Here is a 27,987-nt window from a genome sequence, read left to right on the forward strand (position 1 = left end):
GGAAAGTGTTAGCCTAGCTTAGCATAAAGACTGGAAGCAGAGGGGAACTGTTAGCCTAGCTTAGCATAAAGACTGGAAGCAGAGGGAAACTGTTAGCCTAGCTTAGCACAAAGACTGGAAACAGAGGGGAACTGTTAGCCTAGCTTAGCATAAAGACTGGAAGCAGAGGGGAACTGTTAGCCTAGCTTAGCATAAAGACTGGAAGCAGAGAGGAACTGTTAGTCTAGCTTAGCATAAAGACTGGAAACAGAGGGGAACTGTTAGCCTAGCTTAGCATAAAGACTGGAAGCAGAGGGGAACTGTTAGCCTAGCTTAGCATAAAGACTGGAAGCAGAGGGAAACTGTTAGCCTAGCTTAGCACAAAGACTGGAAACAGAGGGGAACTGTTAGCCTAGCTTAGCATAAAGACTGGAAGCAGAGGGGAACTGTTAGCCTAGCTTAGCATAAAGACTGGAAACAGAGGGGAACTGTTAGCCTAGCTTAGCATAAAGACTGGAAGCAGAGGGGAACTGTTAGCCTAGCTTAGCATAAAGACTGGAAACAGAGAGGAACTGTTAGCCTAGCTTAGCATAAAGACTGGAAACAGAGAGGAACTGTTAGCCTAGCTTAGCATAAAGACTGGAAACAGAGGGGAACTGTTAGCCTAGCTTAGCATAAAGACTGGAAACAGAGGGGAACTGTTAGCCTAGCTTAGCATAAAGACTGGAAACAGAGGGAAACTGTTAGCCTAGCTTAGCATAAAGACTGGAAGCAGAGGGAAACTGTTAGCCTAGCTTAGCATAAAGACTGGAAGCAGAGGGAAAGTGTTAGCCTAGCTTAGCATAAAGACTGGAAACAGAGGGAAACTGTTAGCCTAGCTTAGCATAAAGACTGGAAACAGAGAGGAACTGTTAGCCTAGCTTAGCATAAAGACTGGAAACAGAGAGGAACTGTTAGCCTAGCTTAGCATAAAGACTGGAAGCAGAGGGGAACTGTTAGCCTAGCTTAGCATAAAGACTGGAAGCAGAGGGGAACTGTTAGCCTAGCTTAGCATAAAGACTGGAAGCAGAGGGGAACTGTTAGCCTAGCTTAGCATAGAAACGGCTGGAGTTCATCATTATTAATATTAATATTTCATAAATCCTGAATCTTTTCTTTGTGACTTCAGAGTGGGGGTGTTGTGAGTTGGTGGTCTGGATGAACCCCCCCTACACACACACACACACACACACATTGCCAGGTGTCTGCTGCTGAGCCGAGGATTGTGGGATATATTCCTCCATGTGCACACTGACAGGGTCACATGACTGACGGGTCACATGACTGACGGGTCACATGACTGAGGGGGTGACGGGTCACATGACTGACGGGTCACATGTCTGACGGATCACATGACCGACGGGTCACATGACTGAGGGCCTGGTTTGTCTCTGCAGGACGACTGAAGCTGACGGCCTGAGTGACCCGGAGAGGATGCCGTGGGGACGTCCGGGTCTGGCGGCGGGGTGTCTGCCAACACTCTGAGGCTTCTTCCTGCTGGGACGCCACCTCCCTCCGTCAGGAGGAGCAAAGCCTGATGGGAACTTTACCAGATGGATCTCAGATCACAGACTCAGAGAGAACACGGCCCAACGGTTCTAAAGGTTCTCCAGGGCCGCTCAGCTGGACTCACTTTATTTACAGTATATAGTACCAGTATCAGTATACACAGTACCAGTACACACAGTACCAGTATACACAGTACCAGTATACACAGTACCAGTACACACAGTACCAGTACACACAGTACCAGTATAGGTTTTCCAATCCCAGTATTTCTTTTGTTTCTTTGTAAAGTTGCACTTTAAGTTGAGATGATTTTGGACCCACAGATGTTCCAGATGTGGTTGATTTATAATATATTGATGACAATGTTTTATATTTATGTTTGACGGCTTTAATCTGCAGTTCTTCTGATTGATTCTCTTCCTGGTCAGACGGTTCATTAACATTTACAGAGGAGGACGTCTCTCCGTGTCCTCGCGGTCCTCTTTTATCCAATCAGGGTGCTCCAGCGGTACCGAGCTGTCCGATCAGACAGGATCTCCGTCTCGCGCTGACGGAGCTTCGTCTTCCTTCAGCTCAGAGAGACGCTCAGATCCGCCGCCGCCTCCGTAGAAAAAACAGACGAAGGTGACCTTTGACCTCAGACAGAAGAGATCCACAGGTGACCTTTGATCTCAGACAGGGTCAGGGTTAGTAGTTAGTGGTAGTCGTAGTAACAGGAATGCTTAGTAACGCTATGAGCTGCCGTGTCGTTGGCTGGAGGTCAACATGTTCTGCTTGCTTCGTCTCGCTGTAGAGCTGCTCTTCTTTTTGTATTTTCCTTTTTAATAAATAAACATCCAAATGAAACGTGTAGTTCTGGCCTCCATGTTGACCCACCCGGTACCGCCACCCGGTACCACCACCTGGTACCACCACCCGGTACCACCATGTTGACCCACCCGGTAACACCCGGTACCACCACCTGGTACCACCACCCGGTACCACCATGTTGACCCACCCGGTAACACCCGGTACCACCACCCGGTACCACCACCCGGTACCACCACCCGGTACCACCACCCGGTACCACCATGTTGACCCACCCGGTACCGCCACCCGGTACCACCACCTGGTACCACCACCCGGTACCACCATGTTGACCCACCCGGTACCGCCACCCGGTACCACCACCTGGTACCACCACCCGGTACCACCATGTTGACCCACCCGGTAACACCCGGTACCACCACCCGGTACCACCCGGTACCACCACCCGGTACCACCATGTTGACCCACCCGGTAACACCCGGTACCACCACCCGGTAACACCACCCGGTACCACCATGTTGACCCACCCGGTAACACCCGGTACCACCACCCGGTAACACCACCCGGTACCACCATGTTGACCCACCCGGTAACACCCGGTACCACCACCCGGTACCGCCCGCCGGTACCACCACCCAGTACCACCATGTTGACCCACCCGGTAACACCCGGTACCACCACCCAGTACCACCATGTTGACCCACCCGGTAACACCCGGTACCACCACCCGGTAACACCATGTTGACCCACCCGGTACCGCCACCCGGTACCACCACCTTGTACCACCACCCTGTACCACCATGTTGACCCACCCGGTAACACCCGGTACCACCACCCGGTAACACCACCCGGTACCACCCGGTACCACCGCCTGGTACCACCATGTTGACCCACCCGGTACCACCACCCTGTACCACCATCTCGTGAAATTTTATGGAAAAAAATGCATAGTATAGTATGTCGTCAAATTTTATGTAAAATTTCATGAAAAAAAGTCAAAGTATAGTATATCGTAAAATTTCATGAAAATAAGTAATAGTATAGTATGTCGAAACATTTTATGGAAAATTTTATGAAAAAAAAGTCACAGTAAAGTATATTGTAAAATTTTATGAAAAAAAGTTATAGTATAGTATGTCGAAACATTTTATGAGAAAAAAGTCATAGTATGTCGTAAAATTTTATGTAAAAGTTTATGAAAAAAAGCCGCAGTAAAGTATATCGTAAAATTTTATGAAAAAAAGTCATAGTATAGTATGTCGTCAAATTTTATGTAAAATTTTATGAAAAAAAGTGATAGTATAGTATGTCGTCAAATTTTATGAAAAAAAGTGATAGTATAGTATGTCGTCAAATTTTATGTAAAATTTTATGAAAAAAAGTCATAGTATAGTATGTCGTCAAATTTTATGTAAAAGTTTATGAAAAAAAGTCAAAGTATAGTATGTCGTAAAATTGTATTAAAATAAGTAATAGTATAGTATATCGTAAAATTTTATGGAAAAAAATGCATAGTATAGTATGTCGAAACATTTTATGGAAAATTTTACGAAAAAAAAGTCACAGTATAGTATATCGTAAAATTTTATGAAAAAAGTCATAGTATAGTATATCGTAAAATTTTATGAAAAGAAGTCATAGTAAAGTATATCGTAAAAGTTTATGAAAAAAATGTCATAGTATAGTATGTCGTAAAATTTGATGAAAAAAAGTCATAGTAAAGTGTCGTAAAATTGTATGTAAAATTTCATGAAAAAAAGTCATAGTATAGCATGTCGTAAAATTTTATGAAAAAAAATTAATGTATAGTATGTCGAAAAATTTTATGAAATAAGTCAAAGTATAGTATGTCGGAACATTTTATGAAAAAAGTCATAGTATAGTATGTCGTCAAATTTTATGTAAAATTTTATGAAAAAAAGTGATAGTATAGTATGTCGTCAAATTTTATGAAAAAAAGTGATAGTATAGTATGTCGTCAAATTTTATGTAAAATTTTATGAAAAAAAGTCATAGTATAGTATGTCGTCAAATTTTATGTAAAAGTTTATGAAAAAAAGTCAAAGTATAGTATGTCGTAAAATTGTATTAAAATAAGTAATAGTATAGTATATCGTAAAATTTTATGGAAAAAAATGCATAGTATAGTATGTCGAAACATTTTATGGAAAATTTTACGAAAAAAAAGTCACAGTATAGTATATCGTAAAATTTTATGAAAAAAGTCATAGTATAGTATATCGTAAAATTTTATGAAAAGAAGTCATAGTAAAGTATATCGTAAAAGTTTATGAAAAAAATGTCATAGTATAGTATGTCGTAAAATTTGATGAAAAAAAGTCATAGTAAAGTGTCGTAAAATTGTATGTAAAATTTCATGAAAAAAAGTCATAGTATAGCATGTCGTAAAATTTTATGAAAAAAAATTAATGTATAGTATGTCGAAAAATTTTATGAAATAAGTCAAAGTATAGTATGTCGGAACATTTTATGAAAAAAGTCATAGTATAGTATGTCGTAAAATTTTATGAAAAAAAGTCATAGTATAGTATATTGTAAAATTTTATGAAAAAAAGTCAGTATAGTATGTCAAAAAATTTTATGAAAAAAAAGTCATAGTATAGTATGTTTTCAAATTTTATGAAAAAAAGTCATAGTATAGTATGTCGTAACATTTTATGTAAAAGTTTATGAAAAAAAGCCGCAGTAAAGTATGTCGTCAAATTTTATGAAAAAAAGTCATAGTATAGTATGTTTTCAAATTTTATGTAAAATTTTATGAAAAAAAGTCAAAGTATAGTATGTCGTAAAATTGTATTAAAATAAGTCATAGTAAAGTATATCGTAAAAGTTCATGAAAAAAAGTCATAGTATAGCATGTCGTCAAATTTTATGTAAAAGTTTATGACAAAAAGTCAAAGTATAGTATATCGTAAAATTTTATGAAAAGAAGTCATAGTAAAGAATGTCGTAAAAGTTTATGAAAAAAAGTCATAGTATAGTATATCGTTAAAAGTTTATAAAAAAAAGCCGCAGTAAAGTATATCGTAAAAGTTTATGAAAAAAACGTCATAGTATAGTATGTCGTAAAATTTTATTAAAATAAGTAATAGTATAGTATATCGTAAAATTTTATGGAAAAAAATGCATAGTATAGTATGTCGAAACATTTTATGGAAAGTTTTATGAAAAAAAAGTCACAGTAAAGTATATCGTAAAATTTTATGAAAAAAAGTCAGTATAGTATGTCGTCAAATTTTATGTAAAATTTTATGAAAAAAAAGTCAAAGTATTGTATGTCGTAAAATTTTATTAAAATAAGTAATAGTAAAGTATATCGTAAAAGTTTATGAAAAAAACGTCATAGTATAGTATGTCGTAAAATTTTATGAAAAGAAGTCATAGTATAGTTTGTTGTAAAATTTTATGTAAAATTTTATGAAAAAATAAGTCATAGAATAGTTTGTAGAAGAATTTTATGAAAAAAAGTCATAGTATAGTATGTCGTAAAAGTTTATGAAAAAAAAGTCGTAGTAAAGTATGTCGTAAAATTTTATGAAAAAAGTCATAGTATGTCGAAACATTTTATGGAAAATTTTATAAAAAAAAAAAAAGTCATAGTCTAGCATGTCGGAAAATTTTATGGAAAATTTTATTAAAAAAAAAGTCATGGTATATTATGTCGTAAAATTTTATGAAAATAAGTAATAGTATAGTATGTCGAAAAATTTTATGAAATATGTTTTGAAAAAAGAAGTCATAGAATAGTTTGTAGAAGAATTTTATGGAAAAAAGTCAGAGTATAGTATGTCGTAAAGTTTTATGAAAATAAGTTATAGTATAGTATGTTTTTTTATTTTTTCAGCATACTATAAATAATATGATTTTTTTCATATTGTATTCTTTGACATTTTTTTACATGCTGTGTAATAACCTGTGAAATAGCTCAGTGTGGTAGATATCTGGTTTGAATACTGGAGGTTAGGGGTTCGATCCTTATGTGACACAATCTGTTTTCAGGTCTAACTTCTAATGACCAAGTCAAATAGACCAAGAGAACAGTCCTCAGTGCGTGTGGCATTGGTGGCTTGGTTGCTAAGTTCCCGGTCCTGGTTGCGGCAGAGCGGGGTTCCATCCCCACCCTTACATCGATGCCCGGTGCCCGACAGGGGAGAGAGACGAGCGTCTCCTCCCGGGGTTTACCAGAGATAACACTGGAGGGTTATGAAACAGGGAAACACACATTGTTGTAAGTTTGATGTCTTTATTTATTTTTCTATTATCTCTGTGTGCTGATAGAACCCAAACCTATATGATTTATAACCCTAACCCTAACCTATATAAGAGATAACCCTAACCAATATAATACATAACCCTAACCCTACATAATAGGTAACCCTAACCCTATATAATATATAACCCTAACCTTAACCTATATGATATATAACCCTAACCCTAACCTATATAATATATAACCCTAACCTATATAAGAGATAACCCTAACCAATATAATACATAATCCTAACCCTACATAATAGGTAATCCTAACCCTATATAATATATAACCCTAACCTTAACCTATATAATATATAACCCTAGCCCTATATAATATATAACCCTAACCCTATATAATATATGACCCTAACCCTAACCTATATAATATATAACCCTAGCCCTATATAATATATAACCCTATATAATATATAACCCTAACCTTAACCTATATGATATATAACCCTAACCCTAACCTATATAATATATAACCCTAGCCCTATATAATATAAAACCCAAACCCTAACATATATAATATATAACCCTAGCCCTATATAATATATAACCCTAGCCCTATATAATATATAACCCTAACCTATATAATATATAACCCTAACCTATATAATATATAACCCTAGCCCTATATAATAGGTAACCCTAACCCTATATAATATATAATCCTAACCTATATAATAGATAACCCTAACCCTATATAATATATAACCCTAACCTATATAATATATAACCCTAACCTATGTAATATATAACCCTAACCTTAACCTATATAATATATAACCCTAACTCTATATAATAGATAACCCTAACCTATATAATATATAACCCTAACCTATATAATATATAACCCTAACCTATATAATAAATAACCCTAACCCTATATAATATATAACCCTAACCTATATAATATATAACCCTAACCTATATAATAGATAACCCTAACCCTATATAATAGATAACCCTAACCTATATAATTTATAACCCTAACCTTAACCTCTATAATATATAACCCCAGCCCTTTATTAATGTTTGAAATATGATCAGCTGTATGTGCTGGTATATATAATCATCTGTATATATAATCAGCTCTGTGTGCTGGTATATATAATCAGCTGTATGTGCTGGTATATATAATCAGCTGTATGTGCTGGTATATATAATCAGCTGTATATATAATCAGCTGTGTGTGCTGGTATATATAATCAGCTGTATGTGCTGGTATATATAATCAGCTGGTATATATAATCAGCTGTATGTGCTGGTATATATAATGTGGTATATATAATCAGCTGTATGTGCTGGTATATATAATGTGGCATATATAATCAGCTGTATGTGATGGTATATATAATGTGGTATATATAATCAGCTGTATGTGATGGTATATATAATGTGGTATATATAATCAGCTGAATGTGATGGTATATATAATGTGGTATATATAATCAGCTGTATGTGATGGTATATATAATGTGGTATATATAATCAGCTGTATGTGATGGTATATATAATGTGGTATATATAATCAGCTGTATGTGATGGTATATATAATGTGGTATATATAATCAGCTGGATGTGATGGTATATATAATCAGCTGTATGTACTGGTATATATAATGTGGTATATATAATCAGCTGGATGTGATGGTATATATAATGTGGTATATATAATCAGCTGTATATGATGGTATATATAATGTGGTATATATAATCAGCTGGATGTGCTGGTATATATAATGTGGTATATATAATCAGCTGGATGTGATGGTATATATAATGTGGTATATATAATCAGCTGTATGTGATGGTATATATAATGTGGTATATATAATCAGCTGGATGTGCTGGTATATATAATGTGGTATATATAATCAGCTGTATGTGATGGTATATATAATGTGGTATATATAATCAGCTGGATGTGCTGGTATATATAATGTGGTATATATAATCAGCTGGATGTGCTGGTATATATAATGTGGTATATATAATCAGCTGGATGTGATGGTATATATAATCAGCTGTATGTGCTGGTATATATAATGTGGTATATATAATCAGCTGTATGTGATGGTATATATAATGTGGTATATATAATCAGCTGTATGTGATGGTATATATAATGTGGTATATATAATCAGCTGTATGTGCTGGTATATATAATGTGGTATATATAATCAGCTGGATGTGATGGTATATATAATCAGCTGTATGTGCTGGTATATATAATGTGGTATATATAATCAGCTGTATGTGATGGTATATATAATGTGGTATATATAATCAGCTGTATGTGATGGTATATATAATGTGGTATATATAATCAGCTGGATGTGCTGGTATATATAATGTATATATAATCAGCTGGATGTGATGGTATATATAATGTGGTATATATAATCAGCTGTATGTGATGGTATATATAATGTGGTATATATAATCAGCTGGATGTGCTGGTATATATAATGTATATATAATCAGCTGGATGTGATGGTATATATAATGTGGTATATATAATCAGCTGTATGTGATGGTATATATAATGTGGTATATATAATCAGCTGTATATGATGGTATATATAATGTGGTATATATAATCAGCTGGATGTGCTGGTATATATAATGTGGTATATATAATCAGCTGGATGTGATGGTATATATAATGTGGTATATATAATCAGCTGTATGTGATGGTATATATAATGTGGTATATATAATCAGCTGGATGTGCTGGTATATATAATGTGGTATATATAATCAGCTGTATGTGATGGTATATATAATGTGGTATATATAATCAGCTGGATGTGCTGGTATATATAATGTGGTATATATAATCAGCTGGATGTGATGGTATATATAATCAGCTGTATGTGCTGGTATATATAATGTGGTATATATAATCAGCTGTATGTGATGGTATATATAATGTGGTATATATAATCAGCTGTATGTGATGGTATATATAATGTGGTATATATAATCAGCTGGATGTGCTGGTATATATAATGTGGTATATATAATCAGCTGGATGTGATGGTATATATAATCAGCTGTATGTGCTGGTATATATAATGTGGTATATATAATCAGCTGTATGTGATGGTATATATAATGTGGTATATATAATCAGCTGTATGTGATGGTATATATAATGTGGTATATATAATCAGCTGGATGTGCTGGTATATATAATGTGGTATATATAATCAGCTGGATGTGATGGTACATATAATCAGCTGTATGTGCTGGTATATATAATGTGGTATATATAATCAGCTGTATGTGATGGTATATATAATGTGGTATATATAATCAGCTGTATGTGATGGTATATATAATGTGGTATATATAATCAGCTGGATGTGCTGGTAGAGGATCCTTCATCTCCTCAGCAGCACTAAAGTCTCGGCTGATGGACGTTTCTGCCGGAGCCACGACCAGGTGGTCAATAAACCACATTCAGTCCAGCAAACAACCCAGGAAGAAACCCATCCCGTTCCTCAAGGCTGGAGAGAACCCAAACCCTAACCCTATATAATATATATAATATATATATAATATATAACCTACCACAGTAAAGTCAAATGTACTACAATGTGTGTTTTCCTGTTTCATAACCCCCCAGTGTTATCTCTGGTATATAACCCCCCAGTGTTATCTCTGGTATATAACCCCCTAGTGTTATCTCTGGTATATAACCCCCCAGCTGTATCTCTGGTATATAACCCTCCAGTGTTATCTCTGGTATATAACCCCCCAGTGTTATCTCTGGTATATAACCCTCCAGTGTTATCTCTGGTATATAACCCCTCAGTGTTATCTCTGGTATATAACCCTCCAGTGTTATCTCTGGTATATAACCCCCCAGTGTTATCTCTGGTATATAACCCCCCAGTGTTATCTCTGGTATATAACCCCTCAGTGTTATCTCTGGTATATAACCCCTCAGTGTTATCTCTGGTATATAACCCCCTAGTGTTATCTCTGGTATATAACCCCCCAGTGTTATCTCTGGTATATAACCCCTCAGTGTTATCTCTGGTATATAACCCCCCAGTGTTATCTCTGGTATATAACCCCCCAGTGTTATCTCTGGTATATAACCCCCCAGTGTTATCTCTGGTATATAACCCCTCAGTGTTATCTCTGGTATATAACCCCCCAGTGTTATCTCTGGTATATAACCCCCCAGTGTTATCTCTGGTATATAACCCCTCAGTGTTATCTCTGGTATATAACCCCCCAGTGTTATCTCTGGTATATAACCCCCCAGTGTTATCTCTGGTATATAACCCCTCAGTGTTATCTCTGGTATATAACCCCCCAGTGTTATCTCTGGTATATAACCCTCCAGTGTTATCTTTGGTAAGGCAAGGCAAGGCAGCTTTATTTGTATAGCACATTTCAACAACAGGGCAATTCAAAGTGCTTTACAGAAACATTCAAGAACATTGCGACAAAATGCAAAAGAACATTAAGAAATAATTAAAACAGTTATAAAAACATAAAAACATTAAAACATTAAAGATTAGAAAATAAAAACAAGCTAAAAATAAAAGCTAGGATAGAAGCTAAAATTGCATAAAACTCAAAAGAGTAAAAGTTATAGTGCAGTGTCAGAATAAAAGGCACCCGCAAACAGGAAAGTTTTAAGCTTTGTTTTAAAAGAAGTGAGAGTTGGAGCGGTCCTGCAGGTTTCTGGTGGAGTTGGTCCTGCAGGTTTCTGGGAGCTTGTTCCAGATATTTGGTGCATAAAAACTGAATGCTGCTTCTGCATGTTTAGTTGTGACTCTGGGGACACTAAGCAGACCTGATCCAGAGGACACTAAGCAGACCTGATCCAGATGACCTGAGAGGTCTGGATGGTTCATAACACAGCAGAAGATCAGAAATGTATTTTGGCCCTAAACCATTTAGTGCTTTGTAAACCAGCAGCAGTATTTTGAAATCAATTCTCTGAGAGACAGGCAGCCAGTGTAGAGACTTCAGAACTGGACTGATGTGATCCACTTTCTTGGTCTTAGTGAGGACTCTAGCAGCAGCGTTCTGAATCAGCTGCAGCTGTCTGATCGATTTTTTTAGGAAGACCGGTAAAGACGCCGTTACAGTAGTCAAGTCGGCTGAAGATAAATGCATGTACTAGTTTTTCCAAATCCTGCTGAAACATCAGTCCTCTAATTCTTCTTATATTCTTCAGGTGATAGAAGGCTGTCTTTGTAATTGTCTTAATATGGCTGTTAAAGCTCAGGTCTGAGTCCATGACTACACCAAGGTTTCTGGCTTGGTCTGAGCTTTTTAACATTACAGATTGTAGGTGAGCACTAACCTTTAATCTTTCCTCTTTGGCTCCAAAAACTACGACCTCAGTTTTGTCTTTGTTCAGCTGAAGAAAATTCTGGCACATCCAATTATTGACTTGTTCAATGCACTCACTCAGTGCTTGTATTGGACTGTAGTCTCCTGGTGATAGAGTTATGTAAATTTGTGTGTCGTCTGCATAGTTATGGTAATTTATTTTGTTGTTCTCAAAAATCTGACCCAGTGGGAGCATGTAGATGTTAAACAAAAGAGGCCCCAAGATGGAGCCTTGGGGAACTCCGCATGTGATTTTGTTCAGCTCAGATTTGCAATTACCTATAGACACAATGGTATATAACCCTCCAGTGTTATCTCTGGTATATAACCCCCCAGTGTTATCTCTGGTATATAACCCCTCAGTGTTATCTCTGGTATATAACCCCCCAGTGTTATCTCTGGTATATAACCCCTCAGTGTTATCTCTGGTATATAACCCTCCAGTGTTATCTTTGGTATATAACCCCTCAGTGTTATCTCTGGTATATAACCCCCCAGTGTTATCTCTGGTATATAACCCCCAGTGTTATCTCTGGTATATAACCCCCCAGTGTTATCTCTGGTATATAACCCCCCAGTGTTATCTCTGGTATATAACCCTCCAGTGTTATCTTTGGTATATAACCCCCCCCGTGTTATCTCTGGTATATAACCCCCCAGTGTTATCTCTGGTATATAACCCCCCAGTGTTATCTCTGGTATATAACCCTCCAGTGTTATCTCTGGTATATAACCCCCCAGTGTTATCTCTGTTATATAACCCCCCAGTGTTATCTCTGGTATATAACCCTCCAGTGTTATCTTTGGTATATAACCCCTCAGTGTTATCTCTGGTATATAACCCCCCAGTGTTATCTCTGGTATATAACCCCCCAGTGTTATCTCTGTTATATAACCCCCCAGTGTTATCTCTGGTATATAACCCTCCAGTGTTATCTTTGGTATATAACCCCTCAGTGTTATCTCTGGTATATAACCCCCCAGTGTTATCTCTGGTATATAACCCCCCAGTGTTATCTCTGGTATATAACCCCCCAGTGTTATCTCTGGTATATAACCAGCTCTGCCGCAGCCAGAACCGGGAACTTAGCAGCCAAGCCACCAATACCACACTGAGGACTGTTCTCTTGGTATATTTGACTTGGTCATTAGAACTGCAGATTGTGTCACATAAGCATCGAACCCACAACCTCCAGTATTCCAACCAGGTATCTACCACGCTGAGCTATTTCACAGGTTATTACACAGCATGTAAAAAAGAGTACAAAAAAGGCAAAGAATAGTATGTCGAAAAAATATCATAGTAAAGCATGTCCAAACATTTTTCAACATACTATACTATGACTTTTTTTTACATAAACATTTTTTACATACTATACTACTGTCGTAAAATTTCATGAAAAAAACATCATAGTATAGTATAGTAGTCATAGTATAGTAGTATAGTACAGTATAGTCATAGTATAATAGTATAGTCATAGTATAGTATAGTAGTATAGTATAGTCATAGTATAGTAATATAGTCATAGTATAGTAGTATAGTATAGTATAGTATAGTCATAGTATAGTAGTATAGTATAGTATAGTATAGTCCTAGTATAGTATAGTCCTAGTATAGTAGTATAGTATAGTAGTATAGTCCTAGTATAGTAGTATAGTATAGTATAGTCCTAGTTTAGTATAGTAGTATAGTCCTAGTATAGTAGTATAGTCATAGTATAGTATAGTAGTATAGTCCTAGTATAGTAGTATAGTATAGTCCTAGTATAGTAGTATAGTCCTAGTATAGTAGTATAGTATAGTAGTATAGTATAGTCCTAGTATAGTATAGTAGTATAGTCCTAGTATAGTAGTATAGTATAGTAGTATAGTCCTAGTATAGTATAGTATAGTAGTATAGTCCTAGTATAGTATAGTAGTATAGTATATTAGTATAGTATAGTAGTATAGTATAGTCATAGTATAGTAGTATAGTATAGTATAGTAGTATAGTATAGTCATAGTATAGTAGTATAGTATAGTATATTAGTATAGTATAGTATAGTAGTCATAGTATAGTAGTATAGTATATTAGTATAGTATAGTCCTAGTATAGTAGTATAGTATAGTATAGTAGTATAGTATAGTCCTAGTATAGTATAGTATAGTCCTAGTATAGTAGTATAGTATAGTAGTAGTATAGTATAGTAGTATAGTCCTAGTATAGTAGTATAGTAGTCCTAGTATAGTATAGTAGTATAGTATAGTCCTAGTATAGTAGTATAGTATAGTATAGTATAGTCCTAGTATAGTAGTATAGTATAGTATAATCCTAGTATAGTAGTATAGTATAGTAGTATTGTATAGTATAGTCCTAGTATAGTATAGTATAGTCCTAGTATAGTAGTATAGTATAGTCCTAGTATAGTAGTATAGTATAGTATAGTCCTAGTATAGTAGTATAGTATAAATAGTAGTATAGTATAGTATAGTAGTATAGTATAGTCCTAGTATAGTAGTATAGTATAGTATAGTAGTATAGTATAGTCCTAGTATAGTAGTATAGTATAGTATAGTATAGTAGTATAGTATAGTCCTAGTATAGTAGTATAGTATAAATAGTAGTATAGTATAGTATAGTAGTATAGTATAGTCCTAGTATAGTAGTATAGTATAGTATAGTAGTATAGTCCTAGTATAGTAGTATAGTATAGTATAGTAGTATAGTATAGTATAGTATAGTATAGTATAGTATAGTCCTAGTATAGTATGTGGAAAAGAGTAGAAAGGTGTGTTTCTGATTCAACAGAGAGACTCGTCTTTAGTCTCAACATATATAACTTTATTTAAATAAACATGTAGAGCAGAAGGTCGGATGTCTGAACAGTAGAAAAGGAAACATCATCAGAATAATGTGTGACGGACTGACGGAGTCTTCTGAACACATCTGTTCAATCATCCTTATACAGATGTTACAGTGACGCCAGCTTCTACTGTGTAATGAGGTCATCACTGAGCTGTTCAAGTGCTGATTGGTGGACTTTGATTGGTGGATATTGGTCGGCTAGCTGTTCCCCCTGTTTCCAGTCTTTATGCTAAGCTAAGCTAACCAGCTGCTGGCTGTGGCGTCCTGACAGCATCCGTTGTCTTTGTCTCTCAGGGAGGACGGACCGTTCACCTGAGACACTAAATCGTCCAGGCTCTTTGTCCAGTCCAGTTGTCCAACAGTAGACGTGCACGACGGAACGACGTCGGCGAGCGGACGTCGTTCTTCTTCTCTGATTTCCTCAAAGTGTCGGTGTGTTCCTTCAGGAGAGCAGAAAGATGAACGTATCGTAATAACACTTGTATTAACTCAGTCCTTCAGTCTTCAGTCCGTCCAGCTGCAGCTCAGCTGATACGTCCAGCGACGTCCGTCCATCACCGGTAGGAGCCGTCGGCGTGTCTCACAGTGAATCTTCCAGCGGCGCCATGAGCAGCTGCAGCTCTTTGAAGGCGCTGCCGTGACGACCGACCTGCGCCGCCTTGTTCTTCACCATGTTGCTCAGGTTCTTCAGCTGCTTGCAGCACGCTCTGCACTTCTGGTGTCTGCAGCACAACAACAACATGGTGAGGTCAGGTGATCACCTCAAAGGGTCACCAGGTTCTCTACCGTACAGTTTACACTAAACCGCAGTGAACGTGTCACAGTCATCAGAAACCAGGGAGACGTTTATACAATAGTCATTAAAAAGTCATAGTATAGTATGTCCAAAAAAGACAAAAAAAGGACAAAAAAAGAAAAAAAAAGACAAAAAAAGACAAAGAAAAACAAAAAAAAGTGCTAGTATATGAAGTCAATAGTATATTAGTATATTCCGTGTATAACAGGACAGAAGTTATTAAGAAGTGTCTGGATGAAGTTGGTGCTGGTGTGAGATCAGCTGGTAGAACGTGATCAGAAGGTCGTGGTGTTAGAGGAGGACTTGGTGAGGTGTTAGATGAAGACTTGGTGGGGTGTTAGAGGAGGACTTGGTGGGGTGTTAGAGGAGGACTTGGTGGGGTGTTAGATGAAGACTTGGTTGGGTGTTAGATGAGGACTTGGTTGGGTGTTAGAAGAGGACTTGGTGGTGGTGTTAGAGGAGGACTTGGTGGGGTGTTAGATGAGGACTTGGTTGGGTGTTAGATGAGGACTTGGTTGGGTGTTAGAGGAGGACTTGGTGGTGGTGTTAGAGGAGGACTTGGTTGTGGTGTTAGAAGAGGACTTGGTGGGGTGTTAGAGGAGGACTTGTTGGGGTGTTAGAGGAGGACTTGGTGGGGTGTTAGAGGAGGACTTGGTGGTGGTGTTAGAGGAGGACTTGGTGGTGGTGTTAGAAGAGGACTTGGTGGGGTGTTAGAGGAGGTCTTGGTGGGGTGTTAGAGGAGGACTTGGTGGGGTGTTAGAGGAGGACTTGGTGGTTGTTAGAGGAGGACTTGGTGGGGTGTTAGAGGAGGACTTGGTGGTGGTGTTAGAGGAGGACTTGGTGGTGGTGTTAGAAGAGGACTTGGTGGGGTGTTAGAGGAGGACTTGGTTGGGTGTTAGATGAGGACTTGGTTGGGTGTTAGATGAGGACTTGGTTGGGTGTTAGATGAGGACTTGGTTGGGTGTTAGAGGAGGACTTGGTGGTGGTGTTAGAGGAGGACTTGGTGGGGTGTTAGATGAGGACTTGGTTGGGTGTTAGAGGAGGACTTGGTTGGGTGTTAGATGAGGACTTGGTTGGGTGTTAGAGGAGGACTTGGTGGTGGTGTTAGAGGAAGACTTGGTTGTGGTGTTAGAAGAGGACTTGGTGGGGTGTTAGAGGAGGACTTGGTGGGGTGTTAGAGGAGGACTTGGTGGGGTGTTAGAGGAGGACTTGGTGGTGGTGTTAGAGGAGGACTTGGTGGTGGTGTTAGAAGAGGACTTGGTGGGGTGTTAGAGGAGGTCTTGGTGGGGTGTTAGAGGAGGACTTGGTGGTTGTTAGAGGAGGACTTGGTGGGGTGTTAGAGGAGGACTTGGTGGGGTGTTAGAGGAGGACTTGGTGGGGTGTTAGAGGACTTGTTGGGTTGTTAGAGGAGGACTTGGTGGGGTGTTAGAGGAGGACTTGGTGGTTGTTAGAGGAGGACTTGGTGGGGTGTTAGAGGAGGACTTGGTGGGTGTTAGAGGAGGACTTGGTGGGGTGTTAGAGGACTTGTTGGGTTGTTAGAGGAGGACTTGGTGGGGTGTTAGAGGAGGACTTGGTGGTTGTTAGAGGAGGACTTGGTGGGGTGTTAGAGGAGGACTTGGTGGGTGTTAGAGGAGGACTTGGTGGGGGTGTTAGAGGAGGACTTGGTGGGTGTTAGAGGAGGACTTGGTGGGGTGTTAGAGGAGGACTTGGTGGTTGTTAGAGGAGGACTTGGTGGGGTGTTAGAGGAGGACTTGGTGGTGGTGTTAGAGGAGGACTTGGTGGTGGTGTTAGAGGAGGACTTGGTGGGGTGTTAGAGGAGGACTTGGTGGGGTGTTAGAGGAGGACTTGGTGGTGGTGTTAGAGGAGGACTTGGTGGTGGTGTTAGAAGAGGACTTGGTGGGGTGTTAGAGGAGGTCTTGGTGGGGTGTTAGAGGAGGACTTGGTGGTTGTTAGAGGAGGACTTGGTGGTGGTGTTAGAAGAGGACTTGGTGGGGTGTTAGAGGAGGTCTTGGTGGGGTGTTAGAGGAGGACTTGGTGGTTGTTAGAGGAGGACTTGGTGGGGTGTTAGAGGAGGACTTGGTGGGGTGTTAGAGGAGGACTTGGTGGGGTGTTAGAGGAGGACTTGGTGGGGTGTTAGAGGAGGACTTGGTGGGGTGTTAGAGGAGGACTTTGGTGGGGTGTTAGAGGAGGACTTGGTGGTGGTGTTAGAGGAGGACTTGGTGGTGGTGTTAGAAGAGGACTTGGTGGGGTGTTAGAGGAGGACTTGGTGGTTGTTAGAGGAGGACTTGGTGGGGTGTTAGAGGAGGACTTGGTGGGGTGTTAGAGGAGGACTTGGTGGGGTGTTAGAGGAGGACTTGGTGGGTGTTAGAGGAGGACTTGGTGGTTGTTAGAGGAGGACTTGGTGGGGTGTTAGAGGAGGACTTGGTGGTGGTGTTAGAGGAGGACTTGGTGGTGGTGTTAGAAGAGGACTTGGTGGGGTGTTAGAGGAGGACTTGTTGGGGTGTTAGAGGAGGACTTGGTGGGGTGTTAGAGGAGGACTTGGTGGGGTGTTAGAGGAGGACTTAGTGGGGTGTTAGAGGAGGACTTGGTGGTTGTTAGAGGAGGACTTGGTGGGGTGTTAGAGGAGGACTTGGTGGTGGTGTTAGAGGAGGACTTGGTGGGGGTGTTAGAGGAGGACTTGGTGGGGTGTTAGAGGAGGACTTGGTTGGGTGTTAGAGGAGGACTTGGTTGGGTGTTAGATGAGGACTTGGTTGGGTGTTAGAGGAGGACTTGGTGGTGGTGTTAGAGGAGGACTTGGTGGGGTGTTAGATGAGGACTTGGTTGGGTGTTAGATGAGGACTTGGTTGGGTGTTAGAGGAGGACTTGGTGGTGGTGTTAGAAGAGGACTTGGTGGGTGTTAGAGGAGGACTTGTTGGGGTGTTAGAGGAGGACTTGGTGGGGTGTTAGAGGAGGACTTGGTGGGGTGTTAGAGGAGGACTTGGTGGGGTGTTAGAGGAGGACTTGGTGGGGTGTTAGAGGAGGACTTGGTGGTGGTGTTAGAGGAGGACTTGGTGGGGTGTTAGAGGAGGACTTGGTGGGGTGTTAGAGGAGGACTTGGTTGGGTGTTAGATGAGGACTTGGTTGGGTGTTAGATGAGGACTTGGTTGGGTGTTAGAAGAGGACTTGGTGGTGGTGTTAGAGGAGGACTTGGTGGGGTGTTAGATGAGGACTTGGTTGGGTGTTAGATGAGGACTTGGTTGGGTGTTAGAGGAGGACTTGGTGGTGGTGTTAGAGGAGGACTTGGTTGTGGTGTTAGAAGAGGACTTGGTGGGGTGTTAGAGGAGGACTTGTTGGGGTGTTAGAGGAGGACTTGGTGGGGTGTTAGAGGAGGACTTGGTGGTGGTGTTAGAGGAGGACTTGGTGGTGGTGTTAGAAGAGGACTTGGTGGGGTGTTAGAGGAGGTCTTGGTGGGGTATTAGAGGAGGACTTGGTGGTTGTTAGAGGAGGACTTGGTGGGGTGTTAGAGGAGGACTTGGTGGGGTGTTAGAGGAGGACTTGGTGGGTGTTAGAGGAGGACTTGGTGGGGTGTTAGAGGAGGACTTGGTGGGGTGTTAGAGGACTTGGTGGGGTGTTAGAGGAGGACTTGGTGGGGTGTTAGAGGAGGACTTGGTGGTGGTGTTAGAGGAGGACTTGGTGGTGGTGTTAGAAGAGGACTCGGTGGGGTGTTAGAGGTCTTGGTGGGGTGTTAGAGGAGGACTTGGTGGTTGTTAGAGGAAGACTTGGTGGGGTGTTAGAGGAGGACTTGGTGGGGTGTTAGAGGAGGACTTGGTGGGGTGTTAGAGGACTTGGTGGTTGTGGACTGGTTGGGACTCACCGCTCCTCTCTGGTGATGTCCACCCCGACAGACGGCGTGGCCCTCAGCGTGTCACAGATCAGCATCCAGAAATGTTTCATGATCAGCTTCAGAGACGTACAGCCAGTCTGGATGTAGCTACACACACACACACACACACACACACACAAACAGACACAGGCACAGACACGCACACAGACACAGACACGCACACGCACACGCACACGCACACAGACACAGACACACAGGTGAGATAAGGTGTTGTTGTCGTTGTGTATCTGTTTTTTATCATGTTCTAGATGAATCAGTACCTGAGCTCCTCACCTCTCATATTTGCTGTGCAGCAGCTGGTCAATCTGAGGAAGAACCGTTGGACACAGATCCAGCTTCCACAGAGACCTGAAACCGTTATTATTATTATTATTATTATTACAATCACAACGGACTGTCACTATGTATAACAGACCGTCGCTACGTATAACAGACCGTCGCTACGTATAACAGACTGTCGCTACGTATAACAGACCGTCGCTACGTATAACAGACCGTCGCTACGTATAACAGACCGTCGCTACGTATAACAGACCGTCGCTACGTATAACAGACCGTCGTTACATATAACAGACCGTCGTTACGTATAACAGACCGTCGCTACGTATAACAGACCGTCGCTACGTATAACAGACCGTCGCTACGTATAACAGACCGTCACTACGTATAACAGACCGTTGCTAGGGGCGCAGCTCTGATGTCGGACTCTGGAGGAACGTTTTCCTGTCAATACATTGATTTCTTCAGTCAGTGGCCGTGGTATAGTCATGATAATGTACAGCTAGGGATGTCTTACGTACTAGAGATGTTTTACGTGATGTCTGTTCCTACTAACAATAGAACAACAGGATATTTAAATCCAGAGCTGATGAACTCACGGTTGAAGGTTGATGATGTTCAGGATGTCCACAACAATAGACAGGTCATTCATGGAGACAGCAGCGTCCAGAGCGCTCTGCTCACAGGAAACAGGAAACAGGAAACAGGAAGTGAAGGCAGGTAAAGGGCAGGTATCACAGCTGGACATTGGTGAGGATGACGGGTCTAATCTGCACCATGTCCAACTAATGGAAACACTGAGTTGGAACTAGTCTCACCTTGATGTCCTCTCTGGCCCACACGGACCGGACCGTCTCCAGGTTCTTGTGGCGGCTGCGCAGCATCACACACATGGTGTCGTGACCTTTCTTCAGCTGAGTCAGAGCCTCGTCATCACTCAGAGCTCCGGCTCGGTTGTTAGGAGACGACTGAGGAACCGAGAGGAGGACACTTATTCAGTTCAATAATAACCAGACTACTACAGGTACTACTACTGTTAATAACCAGACTACTACAGGTACTACTACTGTTAATAACCAGACTACTACAGGTACTACTACTGTTAATAACCAGACTACTACAGGTACTACTACTGTTAATAACCAGACTACTACAGGTACTACTACTGTTAATAACCAGACTACTACAGGTACTACTACTGTTAATAACCAGACTACTACAGGTACTACTACTGTTAATAACCAGACTACTACAGGTACTACTACTGTTAATAACCAGACTACTACAGGTACTACTACTGTTAATAACCAGACTACTACAGGTACTACTACTGTTAATAACCAGACTACTACAGGTACTACTACTGTTAATAACCAGACTACTACAAGTACTACTACTGTTAATAACCAGACTACTACAAGTACTACTACTGTTAATAACCAGACTACTACAGGTACTACTACTGTTAATAACCAGACTACTACAGGTACTACTACTGTTAATAACCAGACTACTACAAGTACTACTACTGTTAATAACCAGACTACTACAAGTACTACTACTGTTAATAACCAGACTACTACAGGTACTACTACTGTTAATAACCAGACTACTACAGGTACTACTACTGTTAATAACCAGACTACTACAAGTACTACTACTGTTAATAACCAGACTACTACAGGTACTACTACTGTTAATAACCAGACTACTACAAGTACTACTACTGTTAATAACCAGACTACTACAAGTACTACTACTGTTAATAACCAGACTACTACAGGTACTACTACTGTTAATAACCAGACTACTACAAGTACTACTACTGTTAATAACCAGACTACTACAGGTACTACTACTGTTAATAACCAGACTACTACAGGTACTACTACTGTTAATAACCAGACTACTACAGGTACTACTACTGTTAATAACCAGACTACTACAGGTACTACTACTGTTAATAACCAGACTACTACAGGTACTACTACTGTTAATAACCAGACTACTACAGGTACTACTACTGTTAATAACCAGACTACTACAAGTACTACTACTGTTAATAACCAGACTACTACAAGTACTACTACTGTTAATAACCAGACTACTACAGGTACTACTACTGTTAATAACCAGACTACTACAGGTACTACTACTGTTAATAACCAGACTACTACAAGTACTACTACTGTTAATAACCAGACTACTACAAGTACTACTACTGTTAATAACCAGACTACTACAGGTACTACTACTGTTAATAACCAGACTACTACAGGTACTACTACTGTTAATAACCAGACTACTACAAGTACTACTACTGTTAATAACCAGACTACTACAGGTACTACTACTGTTAATAACCAGACTACTACAAGTACTACTACTGTTAATAACCAGACTACTACAAGTACTACTACTGTTAATAACCAGACTACTACAGGTACTACTACTGTTAATAACCAGACTACTACAAGTACTACTACTGTTAATAACCAGACTACTACAAGTACTACTACTGTTAATAACCAGACTACTACAGGTACTACTACTGTTAATAACCAGACTACTACAAGTACTACTACTGTTAATAACCAGACTACTACAGGTACTACTACTGTTAATAACCAGACTACTACAGGTACTACTACTGTTAATAACCAGACTACTACAGGTACTACTACTGTTAATAACCAGACTACTACAGGTACTACTACTGTTAATAACCAGACTACTACAGGTACTACTACTGTTAATAACCAGACTACTACAAGTACTACTACTGTTAATAACCAGACTACTACAAGTACTACTACTGTTAATAACCAGACTACTACAGGTACTACTACTGTTAATAACCAGACTACTACAGGTACTACTACTGTTAATAACCAGACTACTACAGGTACTACTACTGTTAATAACCAGACTACTACAAGTACTACTACTGTTAATAACCAGACTACTACAAGTACTACTACTGTTAATAACCAGACTACTACAGGTACTACTACTGTTAATAACCAGACTACTACAGGTACTACTACTGTTAATAACCAGACTACTACAAGTACTACTACTGTTAATAACCAGACTACTACAGGTACTAAATATCTGATCTCTGATCTCTGGTTTCTGGTGGAGGAGTACAACATATCCAAAACTACACAACTTTTATTGACTTACTGATATTGACTTATTTAGTTTAACCCAGCGGTCAGCAACCTTTAATATCTAAAGAGCCCAAAATGTGTCTGGAGCCGCAAATCATGTGATCATTGTGATGAAGGTAACACAGTTGATAGTCTATAAGTCTAATGCAGTGAGGGCCAAAGAGACAATGTACTACGGAGTATTAGGGCCACATTGAGAGAAGAAATCGTACAGTCGTACCGTACCACACCGTCGTACCAAACCGTCTACCGTCGTACCGCACCGTCTACCGTCGTACCGCACCGTCGTACCGCACCATCGTACCGCACCTTCGTACCGCACCGTCGTACCGTCGTGCAGTCGTGCAGTCGTACCCTCGTACCGTCGTACCGTGCAGTCGTACCGCCGTGCAGTCGTACCGTCGTACCCTCGTACCGTCGTACCCTCGTACCGTCGTACCGTGCAGTCGTACCGTACCGTACCGTACCGTCGTACCGCCGTGCAGTCGTACCGTCGTGCAGTCGTACCGTCGTACCGTCGTACCGTCGTGCAGTCGTGCAGTCGTACCCTCGTACCGTGCAGTCGTACCGTACCGTACCGTACCGTACCGTACCGTCGTACCGCCGTGCAGTCGTACCGTCGTGCAGTCGTACCGTCGTGCAGTCGTACCGTCGTACCGTCGTACCGTCGTACCGTCGTACCGTGGACCTCCAACAATGATGAATCTAATGTAGCCCAATGTAAAGAGAGAACCAGGAGCCTCAGGAGCCTCTGGAGGAGCTGAAGAGCTGCAGAGCTGCAGGAGGCTCTGGCTGGGTTTCACCAGACGGACAGTACATGTTTAAATCTCTAAATAAATAAAGTAGCGGTTCATTATCTGTGAGGAACGGCTCTCAATCAAACAACAAGTCAAACTAAGAACTAAGAACTAAGAACCCCCCCCACAGGTTGAATAGAGACTCACAGGCAGGAAGTCGGCCACGTTGAGTCCGATGGGCTCGTTCCTGGTGCTCAGGATGATTCTAGCTGGAGGTCTAGACCTGGCCGTGATGGAGGGAGGCTGAGGAGGATGAGGAGGAAGAGGAGGAGGAGGAGGGTCGGAGGCGGGGGGGGTCGGAGGGCGCCGGACGCTTTGCAGAGGAGACCACGGTGGGCTCCACCCTCTGGACGGGGGTGGAGGCGGCCAGCGGAACAGCCTGGAACACACAACAACAATAAGACACGCAGGTTTGGTCACATGACCGTCACAGAGACTGATGCTGCGTTCACTGACCTGCAGCTTCTCAGGAAACGGAGAGATCATGTCCTTCAGCTGACGGCCGATCAATGATACAGAGTCTGAGGAAGAGGAGAAGAAGAAGTCTTCACTGTGTCCTCCATCTCTCACAGTACACGTGTCCTGATGTCTGGTCTCAGGTGTGAATGTGTTCAGTGATGGAGGTGATGAAGGTGTGAATGTGTTCAGTGATGGAGGCGATGGAGGTGTGAATGTGTTCAGTGATGGAGGTGTGAATGTGTTCAGTGATGGAGGTGATGAAGGTGTGAATGTGTTCAGTGATGGAGGTGTGAATGTGTTCAGTGATGGAGGTGATGAAGGTGTGAATGTGTTCAGTGATAGAGGCGATGGTGTGAATGTGTTCAGTGATGGAGGTGATGAAGATGTGAATGTGTTCAGTGATGGAGGTGATGAAGGTGTGAATGTGTTCAGTGATGGAGGTGATGAAGGTGTGAATGTGTTCAGTGATGGAGGTGATGGAGGTGTGAATGTGTTCAGTGATGGAGGTGATGAAGGTGTGAATGTGTTCAGTGATGGAGGTGTGAATGTGTTCAGTGATGGAGGTGATGAAGGTGTGAATGTGTTCAGTGATGGAGGATGAAGGTGTGAATGTGTTCAGTGATGGAGGTGATGAAGATGTGAATGTGTTCAGTGATGGAGGTGATGAAGGTGTGAATGTGTTCAGTGATGGAGGTGATGGAGGTGTGAATGTGTTCAGTGATGGAGGTGATGGAGGTGTGAATGTGTTCAGTGATGGAGGTGATGAAGGTGTGAATGTGTTCAGTGATGGAGGTGATGAAGGTGTGAATGTGTTCAGTGATGGAGGCGATGGAGGTGTGAATGTGTTCAGTGATGGAGGTGATGAAGGTGTGAATGTGTTCAGTGATGGAGGTGTGAATGTGTTCAGTGATGGAGGTGATGGAGGTGTGAATGTGTTCAGTGATGGAGGTGTGAATGTGTTCAGTGATGGAGGTGATGAAGGTGTGAATGTGTTCAGTGATGGAGGTGATGAAGGTGTGAATGTGTTCAGTGATGGAGGCGATGGAGGTGTGAATGTGTTCAGTGATGGAGGTGATGAAGGTGTGAATGTGTTCAGTGATAGAGGCGATGGTGTGAATGTGTTCAGTGATGGAGGTGATGAAGATGTGAATGTGTTCAGTGATGGAGGTGATGAAGGTGTGAATGTGTTCAGTGATGGAGGTGATGAAGGTGTGAATGTGTTCAGTGATGGAGGTGATGGAGGTGTGAATGTGTTCAGTGATGGAGGTGATGAAGGTGTGAATGTGTTCAGTGATGGAGGTGTGAATGTGTTCAGTGATGGAGGTGATGAAGGTGTGAATGTGTTCAGTGATGGAGGTGATGAAGGTGTGAATGTGTTCAGTGATGGAGGTGATGAAGATGTGAATGTGTTCAGTGATGGAGGTGATGAAGGTGTGAATGTGTTCAGTGATGGAGGTGATGGAGGTGTGAATGTGTTCAGTGATGGAGGTGATGGAGGTGTGAATGTGTTCAGTGATGGAGGTGATGAAGGTGTGAATGTGTTCAGTGATGGAGGTGATGAAGGTGTGAATGTGTTCAGTGATGGAGGCGATGGAGGTGTGAATGTGTTCAGTGATGGAGGTGATGAAGGTGTGAATGTGTTCAGTGATGGAGGTGTGAATGTGTTCAGTGATGGAGGTGATGGAGGTGTGAATGTGTTCAGTGATGGAGGTGTGAATGTGTTCAGTGATGGAGGTGATGAAGGTGTGAATGTGTTCAGTGATGGAGGTGATGAAGGTGTGAATGTGTTCAGTGATGGAGGCGATGGAGGTGTGAATGTGTTCAGTGATGGAGGTGATGAAGGTGTGAATGTGTTCAGTGATGGAGGTGTGAATGTGTTCAGTGATGGAGGTGATGGAGGTGTGAATGTGTTCAGTGATGGAGGTGATGAAGGTGTGAATGTGTTCAGTGATGGAGGTGATGAAGGTGTGAATGTGTTCAGTGATGGAGGTGATGTAGGTGTGAATGTGTTCAGTGATGGAGGTGATGAAGGTGTGAATGTGTTCAGTGATGGAGGTGATGAAGGTGTGACTGTGTTCAGTGATGGAGGTGATGGAGGTGTGAATGTGTTCAGTGATGGAGGTGATGAAGGTGTGAATGTGTTCAGTGATGGAGGTGATGGAGGTGTGAATGTGTTCAGTGATGGAGGTGATGGAGGTGTGAATGTGTTCAGTGATGGAGGTGATGAAGGTGTGAATGTGTTCAGTGATGGAGGTGATGGAGGTGTGAATGTGTTCAGTGATGGAGGTGATGGAGGTGATGGAGGTGTGAATGTGTTCAGTGATGGAGGTGATGGAGGTGTGAAGGACTCACCGTCCTCTGGAGGAGCAGGGAAAGGTTCTGAGATCCTGGGAGGAGTTCTAGCTGGAAGACAAGAACTCAGTCAGAGACGATGTCAGTGATCATCAGTGATCAGGGTTAGTCTGCTGCTGAAGCTGTGAGTGAAGGTGTGAGTGGAGGTGTGAGTGGAGGTGTGAGCGGAGGTGTGAGCGGAGGTGTGAGCGGAGGTGTGAGTGGAGGTGTGAGTGGAGGTGTGAGTGAAGGTGAAGGTGTGAGTAGAGGTGTGAGTGGAGGTGTGAGTGAAGGTGAAGGTGTGAGTGGAGGTGTGAGTGGAGGTGTGAGTGGAGGTGTGAGTGAAGGTGAAGGTGTGAGTGGAGGTGTGAGTGGAGGTGTGAGTGGAGGTGTGAGTGAAGGTGGAGGTGTGAGTGGAGGTGTGAGCGGAGGTGTGAGTGAAGGTGTGAGTGAAGGTGTGAGCGGAGGTGTGAGTGAAGGTGTGAGTGGAGGTGTGAGTGAAGGTGTGAGTGGAGGTGTGAGTGGAGGTGTGAGTGGAGGTGTGAGTGAAGGTGTGAGCGGAGGTGTGAGTGGAGGTGTGAGTGAAGGTGTGAGCGGAGGTGTGAGTGAAGGTGTGAGTGGAGGTGTGAGTGGAGGTGTGAGTGAAGGTGTGAGTGGCGACCTACAGATGGCGTTCTTGGGCTGGAAGATCTCCTTGAAGTCTTCTGCGTTGTGGATCTCAGCGGAGGACACCTTCTCGTCCGCCTCGTCCTCACTGGGGCTCCGCCTCTCTCCTTCGGGGCTCCGCCTATCAGCTTCTGAGCTCTGCTTCACCCTGATGACATCACAACGTGACACTGATGACATCACAACGTGACACTGATGACATCACAACGTGAGACTGAGTGACATCACAACATGACACTGATGACATCACAACGTGACACTGATGTGTGTGACGGTGTGACGTGTGACTGTGACGGCGTGGCTGTGTGACGGTGTGGTGGTGTGACGGTGTGACGTGTGACTGTGTGACGGCGTGGCTGTGTGACGGTGTGACGTGTGACTGTGTGACGGCGTGGCTGTGTGACGGTGTGACGGCGTGACTGTGGCTGTGTGACGGTGTGACGGTGTGACTGTGTGGCTGTGTGACGGTGTGACGGTGTGACTGTGTGACGGTGTGACGTGTGACTGTGTGACGGTGTGACGGCGTGGCTGCGTGACGGCGTGACGGTGTGACTGTGTGACGTGTGACTGTGTGACGACGTGGCTGTGTGACGGTGTGACTGTGGCTGTGTGACGGTGTGACTGTGTGACGTCGTGGTTGTGTGACGGTGTGACTGTGTGACTGTGTGACGTGACGTGTGACTGTGTGACGGTGTGGCTGTGTGACTGTGTGACGTGTGACTGTGACTGTGGATGTGTGACGGTGTGACGGCGTGGCGGTGTGACTGTGTGACCGTTGT

At 41.7% G+C, this 27,987-nt stretch overlaps 2 protein-coding genes across 15 annotated transcripts in view; one reads left to right on the top strand and one right to left on the bottom strand.

The window, feature by feature from the left end:
- Window positions 1-2,373, top strand: part of kifc3 (kinesin family member C3) — a 57,524-nt gene extending 55,151 nt beyond the window's left edge. For all 14 annotated transcript variants that reach the window (XM_037762865.1, XM_037762863.1, XM_037762864.1 and 11 more), the window contains one exon: window positions 1,416-2,373. In XM_037762865.1, coding sequence (XP_037618793.1) covers window positions 1,416-1,424 — 9 coding nt within the window. In that variant the 3' untranslated portion in view covers window positions 1,425-2,373. The remainder of the gene's footprint in view (window positions 1-1,415) is intronic.
- Window positions 2,374-14,759: 12,386 nt separating this feature from the next.
- katnb1 (katanin p80 (WD repeat containing) subunit B 1) overlaps window positions 14,760-27,987 on the bottom strand; it is a 24,245-nt gene continuing 11,017 nt past the window's right edge. Inside the window, 10 exon segments of the mRNA XM_037762878.1 lie at window positions 14,760-15,546; window positions 19,474-19,590; window positions 19,777-19,851; window positions 20,382-20,458; window positions 20,601-20,750; window positions 23,900-24,004; window positions 24,006-24,131; window positions 24,209-24,273; window positions 26,564-26,614; window positions 27,208-27,356. Of these exon segments, the coding sequence (XP_037618806.1) occupies window positions 15,405-15,546; window positions 19,474-19,590; window positions 19,777-19,851; window positions 20,382-20,458; window positions 20,601-20,750; window positions 23,900-24,004; window positions 24,006-24,131; window positions 24,209-24,273; window positions 26,564-26,614; window positions 27,208-27,356 (1,057 nt within the window). The 3' untranslated portion in view covers window positions 14,760-15,404.

This window comes from Sebastes umbrosus, unplaced genomic scaffold (genome assembly GCF_015220745.1).
Source record: "Sebastes umbrosus isolate fSebUmb1 unplaced genomic scaffold, fSebUmb1.pri S36, whole genome shotgun sequence".
Classification (NCBI taxonomy): Eukaryota; Metazoa; Chordata; class Actinopteri; order Perciformes; family Sebastidae; genus Sebastes; species Sebastes umbrosus.